General features: G+C 46.6%; 1 protein-coding gene across 3 annotated transcripts in view; it reads right to left on the reverse strand.

Moving 5' to 3' along the window:
- PHTF2 (putative homeodomain transcription factor 2) overlaps nucleotides 1-15,917 on the reverse strand; it is an 83,757-nt gene that overhangs the window by 8,687 nt on the left and 59,153 nt on the right. For 2 of the 3 annotated variants that reach the window (XM_070755100.1, XM_070755101.1), the window contains exons 7-13: nucleotides 13,764-13,928; nucleotides 12,097-12,295; nucleotides 10,110-10,268; nucleotides 8,585-8,803; nucleotides 4,519-4,647; nucleotides 2,076-2,348; nucleotides 935-1,066 (exon numbers count right to left, since the gene is read on the reverse strand). In XM_070755100.1, the coding sequence (XP_070611201.1) occupies nucleotides 935-1,066; nucleotides 2,076-2,348; nucleotides 4,519-4,647; nucleotides 8,585-8,803; nucleotides 10,110-10,268; nucleotides 12,097-12,295; nucleotides 13,764-13,928 (1,276 nt within the window). The remainder of the gene's footprint in view (nucleotides 1-934; nucleotides 1,067-2,075; nucleotides 2,349-4,518; nucleotides 4,648-8,584; nucleotides 8,804-10,109; nucleotides 10,269-12,096; nucleotides 12,296-13,763; nucleotides 13,929-15,917) is intronic. The other variant, XM_070755102.1, reaches the window with a different exon arrangement.

Genomic DNA, 15,917 nt, shown 5'->3' on the forward strand with positions numbered 1-15,917 from the left:
TTCTTGTGTTCACTTTCCTATTAAAAACACTTCCCTCCTGGAACCTATTTAACCCTTTAGCATATTTAAATGTTTCGATCGTGTCCCCCCTTTTCCTTCTGTCCTCCAGACTATACAGATTGAGTTCATGAAGTCTTTCCTGATACGTTTTATGCTGAAGACCTTCCACCATTCTTGTAGCCCATCTTTGGACCCGTTCAATTTTGTCCCGATAGAATCTTCTGACGAAGGCTCCTCTGACGAAGGAAGCGTGAGTGACAGGGAAGAGGGGAGTTTGGCAGACAGCCTAAGAAGAGATGAATCACCCTTATCATCCCTGGATTCTGAACAATAACTTATGACGGACCCACACATAGGAGAGAACAACTGAAGGATTATTACAGGAGATAAGTGAGGCCACCTGTGGTTGGGTGGGGCTGCTGTAATTAGTGCTACAGATAAAAGAGCAGTGTGCTGGTTTAGCCTCGTGGTAGTTTATCTGATTCATAGTTTCGTCAAGATCGTGGTTTTGCTGTTTCCCTGTTCAAGACTGTGTGTGGACTTTCTGGACTTTAAAATTGGACTCAATTTCCCAGTTACTGGGTGAGAAATTGGATTGCATTTAACCTGTGCCTTGTGTGCATCAGAAAATCCCTTTGACATTTTAAAAGGGAGTTTTTTCTGCTTTTCTGTTGATAAAGATTTTTGGTTTTCCTTCTATCGTGTGGTGTGTGTCTTTCTGGACTAATTACCCTGTAAGTACGGGCAGTTGGGACACGCCGGCAGAACAGTAAGTAGAGGCGTTCTTAGGTAGAGGTACCACTGGACTTGCAAATACCTGCACTTTGTGTGTGTGTCCGTAATAAGTGAAGAGTGTTTAAGCCTCTGTTGTATCAATAGCACCTTCTGTGGCCTTAATTTAGGCGGAAGTTGGAATAAATAAATAACCACAAACCTTTAGATAGGAGCGAAGGGAAAGCCACATTTTAATATTCTGGACTTTTTTTAGCCGGAAATGTGGAACTTCTGACTTCCGAGCTCTCCTTGCGGATGTTAAATGGCCAAAAAGTTTGGCAAAAAGCAATCTCTGTAAAACATAAGAGTTTGAAAGGAAATAGGTGTTTGTCTGTCTGTCTGTCTATCTATCATCTTTCTATCTATCTATCTATCTGTCTGTCTGTCTGTCTGTCTGTCTATCTATCTATCTATCTATCTATCTATCTATCTATCTATCTAGCTAGCTAGCTAGCTAGCTAGCTAGCTACCTACCTACCTACCTACCTATCATCTATCTATTATCTATCTATCTATCTATCTATCTATCTATCTATCTATCTATCTATCTATCTATCTATTATCTATCTATCATCTATCTATCCATCCATCCATCCATCCATCCATCCATCCATCCATCTATTATCTATCTATCTATCTATCTATCTATCTATCTATCTATCTATCTATCTATCTATCTATTATCTATCTATCTATCTATCTATTATCTATCTATCTATCTATCTATCTATTATCTATCTATCTATCTATCTATCATCTATCTATCATCTATCTATCTATTATCTATCCATCTATCTATCTATCTATCTATCTATCTATCTATCTATCTATCTATCTATCTATCCTATCATCCATCCATCTATCTATCTATCTATCTATCTATCTATCTATCTATCTATCTATCTATCTATCTATCTATCTATCTATCTAATAATTGACAATAATAGGGTGCGGCCCATTACCCAGCAGTACTACTCATGAGTGACTCTTCTTCTAGCCAACCATTCCAGCCTCTTAGCTGCCCTTCACACTCTGCCATCCAGAATAGGTTCCTCCTCTTGCCCTGAGTCACTTAAGACAGGAAGTGCTGATTCATTCCTGACAGGAAGTGCTCACTCATGCCAGGAAGTGCAGCAGACCCTGGCTGTTGTTCTGCCCCTGACTCCTCATCACTTTCACTGTCACCCCCAGGTGCCAGGAAGACAGGATGCCTGCCTCGCCCCTCCACAGTCTCTGCTTCCTGTGAGTCCATGATGCAGGATGCAAGGGAAATACAACAGTGTGTGTGTGCAAAGGTTTACCTGCTTGTAAGTCCTTTCAGCCACGCATAAAAGAAAGAAGAAAATCCACACCAGGGAAACGCGCACGACAAAACACACAACGACCATGGAGATCACCATGACGTTTCCATCTGACCCAAAGGCAATAGCATAGAGTTCCGTGGCTGTATGCGTGGCTAAATGTTCCAGGTCTTTTTCTTGGGAAAGCCTAAACGCAAACGGCGTTAATCCCAGGATTAAGGAAACCACATTGCCAAAAATCTGATATCCGATTCCTGGAACATAGCTGTTTACCTAAAGACCAAAAATAAAATAATAAAATAAAACAAAACACACAAAACCGAAGCAAAGAACATCGATAGTCGCTTTGAGTTTTAACGAATCCCGTTCCGGAGGTAGTTTACCGGTCACAATTCGAAGTGTTGGTCATGACCTTTAAAGCCCTACATGGCTTTGGACCAGACTACCTTCGGAACCGCCTGCTACCGCACGAATCCCAGCGACCAATAAGGTCCCACAGAGTTGGCCTTCTCCGGGTCCCGTCGACTAAACAATGTCGTTTGGCGGGCCCCATGGGAAGAGCCTTCTCTGTGGCAGCCCCGGCCCTCTGGAACCAACTCCCCCCGGAGATTAGAACTGCCCCCACCCTCCCTGTCTTTCGTAAACTACTCAAGACTCATTTATACCACCAGGCATGGGGGAGTTGACATAGCTCTTCCCCCTAGGCCATTACAAGTTATGCATGGTATGTTTGTGTGTATGTTTGGTTTTATAATAGGGTTTTTTAGTTGTTTTTATTATTGGATTGTACATGTTGTGTTTATTATTGTTGTTAGCCGCCCCGAGTCTGCGGAGAGAGGCGGCATACAAACCCAATAAATAATAATAATAATAATAATAATAATAATTATTATTATTATTATTATTATTATTATTATTATTATTATTATTAAAATGTAAGGAAATAGCAACACTTCTGTTGTGGTTGGCTCTGGCCCAGCTCCTGCCCCAGGGAATGTGGAGGTGGATGCAGGGGAAACTTCAACATGTCACAGGCCTGTGTTATTGCCGACAGAATCAGATCAGAGTTTAGTTTCCTCGGACGAAGAAGGTGGGAGTGACTCGGCAGAGGGGGCTTGGCACACAGCCAAGGCAGTCAATCTTCCTTATCTTCTATAGCTTCAGATGAAGACGTTTTGGATCCACGCAAGCGCAGAATTATGCGTAGAAGAGACCAGGTAAGGACATATTACAGGAGATAAGAGAGGCCACCTGTGTTTGGGTGGTGCTCCAGTAATTAGGGCTGCTGCTATAAATAGCAGCATGTGGGTTTGGCCGTTGTGGAAGAGTATCTGATTGCAGTTCGTCAGGAATCCTGTGTTTTCTGGACTTTGTTGCTTTTTCACGCCTTTGAAACCAAAGCAGAGCAACGTGTGTGTGTGTGTGTGTGTGTCTCATTTTGTTGGAAGAAGAAGGGGTGTGAAGTTTCTTCACAGCTGCTAGCTAAGTACTTATTGACTGCTTAAGGGAACTTGTACAGACTACCCGATTGTTTTGGGACGAGTGCTCTTTGCAATACAAAAAGAGTGCTTAGTTTATTTTGAATTTTGGGATAAAGAACATTGTTTTGAATTTTCAAACGTGTGTGTGTGTCTGAAATTTGTACCCTTGAATTTTCGGGAGGCTCCTACCAGAGAGCCCGGCAGAACAACTTTTAGGCTCCAATTAGAGTAGTGGTTCCCAACCTTTTTTGGGCCGTGCCCCACCTAAGCATCTCTCAAATCCTGATGCCCTCCTATCCCCTTGACATAGAAAAATAGAAACATAGAAGACTGACAGCAGAAAAAGACCTCATGGTCCATCTAGTCTGCCCTTATACTATTTTCTGTATTTTATCTTAGGATGGATATATGTTTATCCCAGGCATGTTTAAATTCAGTTACTGTGGATTTATCTACCACGTCTGCTGGAAGTTTGTTCCAAGGATCTACTACTCTTTCAGTCAAATAATATTTTCTCATGTTGCTTTTGATCTTTCCCCCAACTAACCTCAGATTGTGTCCCCTTGTCCTTGTGTTCACTTTCCTATTAAAAACACTTCCCTCCTGGACCTTATTTAACCCTTTAACATATTTAAATGTTTCGATCATGTCCCCCCTTTCCCTTCTGTCCTCCAGACTCTACAGATTGAGTTCATGAAATCTTTCCTGATACGTTTTATGCTTAAGACCTTCCACCATTCTTGTAGCCCGTCTTTGGACCTGTTCATATAGTTGTTAGTATTCACAAAGTGAACTAAAGCCTAAAAGGCCATTAATTTGGTTTCATTTGCCCCCATTAAAGATCAAATTGCCCCCATGTTGGGAACCAGGGAAGTAGAGCATTTCAAGCATCGTTCTTTCACTGGGGCAAATCTTAGAAGTTAAACACACACAAAAAACAACCCTCAAAACCCCAGACTCACTCTGTTCATGATCATACCGCTGATCTCCAGCACGGACATATCTGCCTTTTTACAGTCGTTGCCTTCCCACACAATGGCACTGACTTTCTCCAAGCCGGGGTTCAAGCTATGGAACCAGGGCAAATGACCCTGCCAAAAATAAATTTAAAAGAAAATAATGTTTCGAAATACAGTGATCCCTCGAGTTTCGCGAGGGTTCCGTTCCAAGACCCCTCGCGAAACTCGATTTGTCGCGATATAGCGGTGCGGAAGTAAAAACACCATCTGCGCATGTGCGGCCATTTTTTCATGGCCGCACATGCGCAGATGGTGAAGTTTGCGTGTGGGCGGTGGGGAAGACCAAGGGAAGGTTCCTTCAGCCGCCCAACAGCTGATCTGCTCGGTAGCGCGGCAGCAGCGAGGAGCCGAAGATGGGGTTTCCCCTTTGCCTGGGCAACGGGGAAATCTCATCTTCGGCTCCTCGCTGCTGCCGCGCTACCGAGCAGATCAGCTGTTGGGCGGCTGAAGGAACGTTCCCTGGGTCTTCCCCGCCGCCTCGGATCCTCGCTGATGCCCGCCCGCCGTTTGCCGCTCGTCCCGTTCGCCCACCGCTCGCCCCGTTCGCACCGCCGCTATCGAACTTGCTATCGAGCCTGCTAATGAAATCCAACCCGCAGCGGCCCTTTCCCTCTCCAGGCTGCGGGAGGGGTCCGGAGAACAATGCCTGGCGCCGCGCTCCCGGCTGGGCTTTTTTCCCCCATTTCCCCTCGGGTGGAATTTCAGACCCTCCGCCGGTTGGATTTCATTAGCAGGCTCGATAGCAAGTTCTTCCTCCCTTTAGAAAGCCCCGCAGCCTCCTCCGACCGGCGAGGCCGCCAGCGAGGACCCGCAAAGCCGCCGCCGCCGCAGCGAGGCCAAGCCGCCCGCTCCCACGGCACGGGCTCCCAACACAGCGCCGCACAGCCCGCCCTCGGCGATGCCTCCGCGGATCTGCAAGCCCAGCCGAGCGACGCCTCTGGTCTGGGAGAAGGCAGTGGGCAGGCCCCGCCGCAGCAGTCCCCGCGGGCACCGCGCGCCAAGGGCCGGCCAGGCCGCCGGCCAACAAAGGGGCTCCCTCGCCTCCCTCGGGCAGGTTTACAAAGGCAGCGCGGCAACTTGGAGCCCGGCACGCCCCGCAGCCCTCGCCTCGCCCGCCCCCGCCTGGCCGGCGCTCCGGCTACCCCCGGCTGAGGAAGAACCGAGTAGCCCCCGCCCTCCCCCGCCCGGCTCCCTTCAGCCCCCCGGGGCCTGTATCCTGCCGCCCGGTTTACCCAGGACACGAGCGGCGAAGTGAGCCACAGCCACCTCCGTTCGGGCGAAGGAATCCCTGGGCAACGGGGAAACCCCACTGAAACCGGGCGGTTTGGACTTTCCATTCCTCCAAGTCACTTCGCCGCTCGTGTCCTGGGTAAACCGGGCGGCAGGATACAGGCTTTGAGTTTGAGGAGATTCCTTCATCCGGAGGCGGAAGTGGCCTCACTCCGGCTCCAAGCGCGGGGCATTGGGAGGGCCTCGCCGTCCCCTGGCTGGAGAAGAGCTCCCCTCCCCACGATCTGGGACGGCTTGGCCGTCATCAAGTTAGTGCGCGGCGGTCCTGATGGCGGGCAGGTGAACGGGCGAGCAGCAAACGGCGACCGGGGGGAGGGAGTTAGGAAAGTCCTACTTCTCCCCCCGCAGCCAAAAACTCGCAAGGTAAGCTTCGGGGCGGGGCGGGCGGGGCCCTTTTGTGCCAGTCGGGGAGGCGGCGGCGGCTGCAGCAGAGGCGGGCGGGGGAGGCCGGCCCGCCGGAGGGGCGATGCGGGCGGCGGAGACAGGCGAAGTCCCGCCCGCCCCCCGCCCGCTTGGCCCCGGGGGGGCTGAAGGGAGCCGGGCGGGGGAGGGCGGGGGCTACTCGGTTCTTCCTCAGCCGGGGGTAGCCGGAGCACCAGCCAGGCGGGGGCGGGCGAGGCGAGGGCTGCGGGGCGTGCCGTGCTCCAAGTTGCCGCGCTGCCTTTGTAAACCTGCCCGAGGGAGGCGAGGGAGCCCCTTTGTTGGCCGGCGGCCTGGCCGGCCCTTGGCGCGCGGTGCCCGCGGGGACTGCTGCGGCGGGGCCTGCCCACTGCCTTCTCCCAGACCAGAGGCGTCGCTCGGCTGGGCTTGCAGATCCGCGGAGGCATCGCCGAGGGCGGGCTGAGCGGCGCTGTGTTGGGAGCCCGTGCCGTGGGAGCAGGCGGCTTGGCCTCGCTGCGGCGGCGGCGGCTTTGCGGGTCCTCGCTGGCGGCCTCGCCGGTCGGAGGAGGCTGCGGGGCTTTCTAAAGGGAGGAAGAACTTGCTATCGAGCCTGCTAATGAAATCCAACCGGCGGAGGGTCTGAAATTCCACCCGAGGGGAAATGGGGGAAAAAAGCCCAGCCGGGAGCGCGGCGCCAGGCATTGTTCTCCGGACCCCTCCCGCAGCCTGGAGAGGGAAAGGGCCGCTGCGGGTTGGATTTCATTAGCAGGCTCGATAGCAAGTTCGATAGCGGCGGGCGAACGGGGCGAGCGGCGGGCGAACGAGGGGAGTGGGGGGCGAACGAGGGGAGCGGCGGGCGAACGAGGGGAGTGGGGGGGCGAACGAGGGGAGCGGCGGGCGAACGAGGGGAGCGGCGGGCGAACGAGGGGAGTGGGGGGGCGAACGAGGGGAGTGGGGGGGCGAACGAGGGGAGCGGCGGGGCGAACGAGGGGAGTGGGGGGCGAACGAGGCGAGCGGCGGGCGAATGAGGCGAGCGGCGGGCGAACGGGACGTGCGGCCGCCGAACGGGGCGAGCGGCAAACGGCGGGCGGGCATCAGCGAGGATCCGAGGCGGCGGGGAAGACCCAGGGAACGTTCCTTCGGCCGCCTAGCAGCTGATCTGCTCGGCAGCGCAGCACCAGCGAGGAGCCGAAGATCTTCGGCTCCTCGCTGCTGCTGCGCTGCCGAGCAGATCAGCTGCTAGGCGGCCCGCTCGAGAGCAAGAGGGGGAGAGAAAGAGAGAGAAGGAAAGAAAGAGATGAGAGAGGGAGGAAGAGAGTGTGAGATAGGAAGAAGCAACATAGAGAAAGAGAAAGAAAGATGAGAAAGGAAGGAAGAGAGTGACCTGATCGGGTGGGGAAAATCGCGATATAGTGTTCGCGAAGATCGAGATGGTAACAATTGCTGAAAAATCGCGATATAGCGTTTTCGCGAAGATCGAGATCGCGAAACTCGAGGGATCACTGTACTACATCCCCTAATACAGTAGTACAGCTCTAGATACGAGTTTAATTCGTTCCAGAACGGAGCTCGTATGTCGAACAACTCGTATCTGAAACAAATGGCTTTAGACTTTGTTTTTCCCCTCCGAGATAACCAGAAGCAAGGATTATTGCGCCACCTAGTGGACGCTCGGCTCGTATCCCGAATTTGAGCTCGGGTCTCGAAAAGACTAGAACAGTGATTTTCAACCTTTTTTTGAGCTGTGGCACATTTTTTACATATACAAAATCATGGGGCACATTGAGCGGGGGGGGGGGGGGGGCTAAAAAAAGTTTGGACAAAAAAAATTATCTCTCTCTCTTCCTCCCTTTCGCTCTATTTCTCTCCCTCTTTCTCTCTCTTCCTTCCTCTCCTTTTTGCTCTCTTTCAATCTCTCCCTCCTTCCCAGCCTCTCTTTCTCTCTCTCTTTCTTTCTTTCTCTCTCTCTCTTTCTCTCTTGCTTTCTCTCTCTCTCTCTCTCTTGCTTTCTTTCTCTCTCTCTCTTGCTTTCTTTCTCTCTCTCTCTCTTTCTTTCTTTTTCTCTCTCTTGCTTTCTTTCTCTCTCTCTCTTCCTTTCTTTCTCTCTCTCTCTTGCTTTCTTTCTCTCTCTCTTGCTTTCTTTCTCTCTCTCTTTCTCTCTCTCTTTCTTTCTCTCTCTCTCTCTTTCTCTCTCTTGCTGAGCTTCGCGGCACACCTGACCATGTCTCGCGGCACACTAATGTGCCACGGCACACTGGTTGAAAAACACTGGACTAGAAGACCTCCAAGGTCCCTTCCGACGCTGCTCTTGTGTTATATCAGTTGCTCTTCTACTCACGGGATGAAAGGGGTCGTCCCTGTATTCCTTCTTCATACAAGAGTTGACCTGAGAATTTTCAGCGTCGGTCTCGCTGGTATAGGACGAACGGCACTCGGCGCAGTGCAAAAAATCCTCCCACAAGACGTCTTCAGTCTCCGATTCTGGCCTCGTGCTCTCCGAATCTTGCCTGGAACTTGAACACCTCGAGCTGCAGCTGGTGCCTGATTTGGGGACATCCTGAAAAATACAGGGAGAGGCACAGGAGGTTATTGTCGGTAATGGGATCCTATGGGAACAGTCAGCTACACAAAAACGATAGAAAAAAAATGATTTTTTCTTTTTCCCCCCTTCTGGGCTCTGGGTATGTTTTTCCTATCGCAGTAAATGAGGTTGAATGTGTATCGTTTTAGAAGAGCTGTGTGTGTGTGTGTGTACATACTCGAAACAGAATACCCTACGAGACTAGACTTTCAATCCTGGGCCTAGAAAGTTTAGAACTAAGACGCCTTAAACAAGATCTAAGTATTGCCCACAAGATCATATGCTGCAACGTCCTGCCTGTCGGCGACTACTTCAGCTTCAACCACAACAACACAAGAGCACACAACAGATTCAAACTTAATATTAACCGCTCCGAACCTGACTGTAAAAAATATGACTTCAGTAACCGAGTTGTCGAAGCGTGGAACTCATTACCGGACTCCATAGTGTCATCCCCAAACCCCCAACACTTTACCCTTGGATTATCTACAGTTGACCACTCCAGATTCCTAAGAGGTCAGTAAGGGGCGAGTACAAGTGCACTAGAATGCCTTCCGTCCCCTGTCCTATTGCTCTCCAATATCTCCTATACCTTTCTTCTATTCCTATATCTCTTCTTCTATTCTTTCATTGATATGTTCTATTACTATACCTTCTTTTCTATTATTTCTTAGATATATTTTACTATGAGTATCTCCTCTATAACCTTCATCATGTATTTTACTATGTGTATATAGATATATACCCATTAATGTATTGGACTGGACTGACTAAATGAATGAATGAATGAATGAATCAATCAATCAATCAATGAATCAAGAGAAACATAGAAACATAGAAGACTGACGGCAGAAAAAGACCTCATGGTCCATCTAGTCTGCCCTTATACTATTTACTGTGTTTTATCTTAGGATGGATATATGTTTATCCCAGGCATGTTTAAATTCAGTGACTGTGGATTTACCAACCACGTCTGCTGGAAGTTTGTTCCAAGGATCTACTACTCTTTCGGTGAAATTATATTTCCTCACGTTGCTTTTGATCTTTCCCCCAACTAACTTCAGATTGTGTCCCCTTGTTCTTGTGTTCACTTTCCTATTAAAAACACTTCCCTCCTGAACCTTATTTAACCCTTTAACATATTTAAATGTTTCGATCATGTCCCCCCTTTTCCTTCTGTCCTCCAGACTATACAGATTGAGTTCATTAATGAATGAATGAATAATTGAATGAATGAATAAACAAACAAACAAACAAACAAACAAGCAAACAGTGCTGTTACCTCTATAGGGTAATGTTTCTTGTAATGGTGAGATTTCTTGCTTCGAAACGCACAATCGCTGGAGGCGCGTTCCGCATTCCGTCGTAAAGGATAGCCAGCTTCCGGCCCTTCCTCGCTGGAAACTTCATCTGATATATTTGTCATTGTTCGGTGACTGTCCTAAACCGAAGAAGTAGTTACTATCAAGTAAAAGGCACATTTCTTTCATCTCAAACAATGTGTACAATTTTAACACGCAATTCTAGAGAGGATTGGGCTGCGCCCTATAGCCGTATGCTATTCTTTTTTTTTAAAAAAATTCACAAATAGAAAAACAATACAATTCAAAAAGAGCAATAATAAACGACGATTAATAAATAAAATCACTGCCCTGTGATTTATTTTACTGTCAGGTCAAAGCCAGATTTGCTTAGAAACTGACCACACCACTCATTACTTTCATCCCTTCTCTAATTAATTTATCTACCTGATTGGGAGACTGGCCGCCACTTTCTTCACATAAAGAGAATAAATAATAAATAAATGTTAAATATTAACAGAACAACATAAGCGGGAAGGGACCTTGGAGGTCTTCTAGTCCAGCCCCAAGCAACAAATGTTGTCTAATCTCATAATAACATAAGAACATAAGAAGAGCCATGATGAATCAGGCCAAAGCCCATCGAGTCCAGCATTCTGTGTCCCACAGTGGCCCACCAATTGTCCTTCGGGATCTTGAGCAGAAAGAGAAGGCAAGACCCTCCCTTTCCCTTGATCCCCAACAAATGGGACTCAAGGGAACCCTGCATGACTCCACCAACATAGAGGTGACACATGGACATCCGTTTCAACAACCACCAATACACTCGGCATCCATGAATCTGTCTAACCCTGCCTTGAAGCTCTCCAGTCTGACAGCTGTCACGACCTCTTCTGGAAGTGAACCCCATCAACCAAGGACCCTCTGGGTGAAGAAATATTTCCCTTGATTTGTCCTCACTTTCTTACCTATGAACTTTAGGGAGGGCCCCCTCGTCCTAGTATTGTGCGATAGAGAAAAGAATTTTTCTCTATCCACCTATGCATGATTTTATACACGTCTTTTTAAAACTTCCAGTGTTGGAGCTTTCAGAACTTCTGGAGGCAACTTCTGTTCCACTGATTCATCGTTCTAACTGTCAGGAAATCTCTCCTTGGTTCTAAGTTGCTTCTCTCCTTGATTAGTTTCCACCCATTGCTTCTTGTTCTACCATCAGGTGCTTTGGAGAATAGCTTGACTCCCTCTTCTTTGGGGCAACCCCTGAGATATTGGAAGACTGATATCATGTCTCCCCTGGTCCTTCTTTTCTTTTCTTTATTTTATTTTATTTTTTTAAGGAGCTACTATTGCTCCGCTCATCGTAGAAGTCTAACTATTACAGAAATATAAAAAACCTAACTGTAGTCAGATCAAAGCAGAAATACCACACATGTGAGTTACATTCTTATTGAATTTCAGCTCTATTTTTATAATATTGAACTTATTATTCAAATTTCTTTATATTTTAACATATTATATACTTAAACAGAAAAAAGGAAGTTATTAGTAGTACAGAGAAAAAAGAGGGGAAATAATTACACTTCTAAATTAGTTATACTATATATTAATTCATTCTATCTTATAGTTAACTATCAATACCATTTTTAAAATTCCACCAGTCATATACTTTATTCCGTATTTTATAAAATTCTGTTTCAGTTTGATTATTTAAACGTTTAGTCATCATATCTAGTTCTGCACATTTTATAATTTTTTTAAATACTTCCGTGTCTTTTGGTAGTCTTTTCTTTCCATTTCTGTGCAAATACTATTCTTGCCGCAACCAATATATGTATTATTAAATAATAAATTTCTTTTTTATACTTTGTGTTTGAAGTATGGTCCTTCTTTTCATTAAACTGGACACACCCAATTCCTGCAACCGTCCTTCGTCTGTTTTAGCCTCCAGCCCCCTAATGAAGGACTCACTTTATGATTCGAAGTGTTGTATGTACTTCGAGCAGGTCCGATATTCCAGCCGGGTTCTTCTGACCGGATGACCTCAGAGAGGGGCTCATGGGGTTGTAAAGCATCTTCGTTGTTTCTACCTGTCCTTTTCCCTTCAAGGGAAACGTACCCGTTGTCTGTTTCGGTGGATTTGTCTATAGAGTTCTTCGCTTTTTTTACCCTGGAGACAAACCAAATATATGAAGTAGTTATTGCCCCTTGATCCCATTTCCCAAACCGCTTTCGTGCGAAGAGAAAAAAAAATGGAGGCAATAACTTACTTTATGCCTATATTCGTCTATATATACACAAGAAATTTTTAATCCGACTAAATTGCCACTGAACTTAAGACTAGTGTTGGGCAAACCCAATTAAGGCAAAATAAAAATCTCAGCTGAAAAATAATTAGTGGATTTAGATTTAGAACAGAATCTATTTTTTTTCATGGACTTCGAGAATCTGTTGCCTCTATTATATCTTTCCTACCTTCTCCCTTTCTTTCTTTTCTTCTATTTCTGTCATAGTACAACATACAGTGGTACTTCTACCTACAAACGCCTCTACTTATGAACTTTTCTAGATAAGAACCGAGTGTTCAAGATTTTTTTGCCTCTTCTCAAGAACCATTTTCCACTTACAAATCCGAGCCTCCAAAACTGTAACCGGAAAAGGCAGGGAGAAGCCTCCGTGGGGCCTCTCCAGGAATCTCCTGGGAGGAAACAGGGCCAGAAAAGGCGGGGAGAAGCCTCCGTGGGGCCTCTCCAGGAATCTCCTGGGAGGAAACAGGGCCAGAAAAGGTGGGGAGAAGCCTCTATGGGGCCTCTCTAGGAATCTCCTAAGAAGAAACAGGGCCGGAAAAGCTGGGGAGAAGCCTCTGTGGGGCCTCTCCAGGAATCTCTGGGAGGAAACAGGGCCAGAAAAGGCAGGGAGAAGCCTCCGTGGGGCCTTTCTAGGAATCTCCTGGGAGGAAACAGGGCCAGAAAAGGTGGGGAGAAGCCTCCGTGGGGCCTCTCTAGGAATCTTCTGGGGGGAAACAGGGCCGGAAAAGGCGGGGAGAAGCCTCCGTGGGGCCTCTCCAGGAATCTCCTGGGAGGAAACAGGGCCAGAAAAGGTGGGGAGAAGCCTCCATGGGGCCTCTCTAGGAATCTCCTAAGAAGAAACAGGGCCGGAAAAGCTGGGGAGAAGCCTCTGTGGGGCCTCTCTAGGAATCTCCTGGGAGGAAACAGGGCCTCCATCCTCCCTGTGGTTTCCCCAATCACACACATTATTTGCTTTTATATTGATTCCTATGGGAAAAAATTGCTTCTTCTTACAAACTTTTCTACTTAAGAACCTGGTCACGGAACAAATTAAGTTCATAAGTAGAGGTACTTATAGAGGTACATATCAGTCATATACCTCTACTTATAAGTAGAGGTATATGACTGATATGCCATGCATTATATTTATTTCTGTTTCATTTTTAACGTATATATATTTAATAAAGATATATATTTTTAATGAGAATCTGTTGCCTCCATACTGGTTTCCGGTGAAGTGCGAAAATCGAAGTCACAGGGGCTCAAACAAACTTTGATAGGATGATGCTAAAAAAAAAAGGAACAGCCCATGGTTTAAGACAAACCACGGCTTGACTAAAGCATACCAACCCTGATAAAAAAAAAGTGGCGTGCCAGAGTTCCTTGAAGACGGCGCCGAGACTGGAAGAGGTGCTGGTGCCATAACTCTGGACGGTTCCTTCTTGAGTGTTGTCGGTTGTGCTAGAGCCGTCCCCTTCGCGATGCACTTCCAAGTGGGCTGCTTTCCGCAGTTTCCTTGAAATTGAAAACGGAGGCGTTTTGTAAAGGTTAACGATGATTTTGATAAAGAAGAGACATATTTAAATATACATATAATTACAGCAGCTAGGATTGTATATGCACAATGTTGGAAATTGAATAGGATACCAACGGGAAGGGAAGTTTTGAGAAAAATTCTGGATTGTGCAGAAATGAGTAGATTGACTTTGAAAATTAATGATAAACAAGACTCGGATTATTATAAAATTTGGGGATAGGGTTGGATAGAAAATTAAGAGATACGTATATATTAGTAATTGGTTAATTTTGGGAAAAATTGAAACATGAGAATTTGATTTAAACTTTGGAAGATGAGAAATTATGCTAACACTATATAATGATATAACAAAAAAATTACTTATTGTTTAGATTTTAAACAAATAGAACTTTATTTTATGAAGTAGGTGATATATTATGAATAGTTTATTTTACTAAATATATATATTTGGGCCGAGAGGCAAAAAAGGAGCTGTGATGTTCCTTCAATACACCAGGGTGATTCGACACAAAAATATGTAACCCTTCCCTGGTGCAGAGCTGAAGGGACTGGATACTGTAGCCTAGAGGTTAATTCTCTGCTTACAAGGCAAAGGTTGCAGGTTCAAGTCCCAGTGAGGGTATGGCTAGCTGATGAGGCCAAAATAAGGCCGAAATAGATCTATCTTAGTCTCCCTTAATTTTCAAATTCAGTAAAAACATGTGACATATATATACATACATACATACATACATACATACATACATACATATATATATGTTTTCGTAGATTTTCACAGGTATATGTATGTAGATTGTTCTGAGTTCGGGTTTTTGCCCCGTGTAATATTTTGAATGTCTATGCGACGTTTCGGTGAAATCACATTCACCATCATCAGGCTGAAGTTTTAAGCTTCGTGTTGCTGTAAATATGAAATATATATATATGTATATATATATATATATATATATATATATATATATATATATATATATATATATACAGTGGTACCTCAAGATACGAACCCCTCGTCTTACGAACAACTCGTGATACGAACCCGGGGTTGAGAAAAAAATTGCATCTTCTTACGAACTTTTTTCGTGTTACGAACGCCAAACCTGAACTTCCGGGTTCGGCATTCGGAGGCTCCTGGGAAGCCGCCCGGCTGTTTTTAAAGGTGACAGCCGGGCTGGGGGGCTTCCCAGCACCCCCCCAACCCCGAACCCGGAAGTTCGGCAAAAGTTCAGGGTTCAGGAGGTTGCTGGGAAGCCCCCCAGCCCGGCTGTCACCTTTTAAAACAGCCGGGAGGCTTCCCAGCGGTTCCGGGAGAAGCGCTGGGGAGGAGCAGAAGGGCTGACTTGTCTCAATCCCCAGAGCTTCTCCTAGGAACACAGGGATGGCGAAGGGGCAGTGGGGGGAGAGAACAGGAGAGAACGGGAGGCTCAGGACTCGGTCGTTCGCAGCGCTGGCTGGCAACTTTTCTTTTTAGCGCTGGAGAAGCAAGCTGGCCGTATCTATTCACCCACCCACCCATCCATTCATTGATCCAGAGGCTTGCCTTAGAACGGAATAGAAACAGCTTTGTCTTTGGCAGCCGGGCTGCCTCTCGTTTGCAATGATAGACGAAGCTGCCTAAGTGAAAGTCCCGTTCCTCCCCCCCCAATTTTCGTTACGTATCCCGGACTGGCAACTGTTTCAGTTTTCTTTTCAGGCAAACCTGGCTGGATGGATAAATGGATGGATAAATGAATGGGTGGGTGGGGGGGTTGATGGATGGATGGATGGATAGATAGGGAGATAGAGAGATAGAGAGATAGAGAGATAGAGAGATCGTGGATAGATGGATGGGTAGATGGATGGATAGATAGAGAGATTGAGAGACTGAGAGAGAGATAGAGAGATAATGGATGGATAGATAGATAGATAGATAGAGAGAGAGAGAGAGAGAGAAGAAAGAAAGAAAGAAAGAAAGAAAGAAGAAAGAAAGA

This window comes from Erythrolamprus reginae, chromosome 6 (assembly GCF_031021105.1).
Source record: "Erythrolamprus reginae isolate rEryReg1 chromosome 6, rEryReg1.hap1, whole genome shotgun sequence".
Classification (NCBI taxonomy): Eukaryota; Metazoa; Chordata; class Lepidosauria; order Squamata; family Dipsadidae; genus Erythrolamprus; species Erythrolamprus reginae.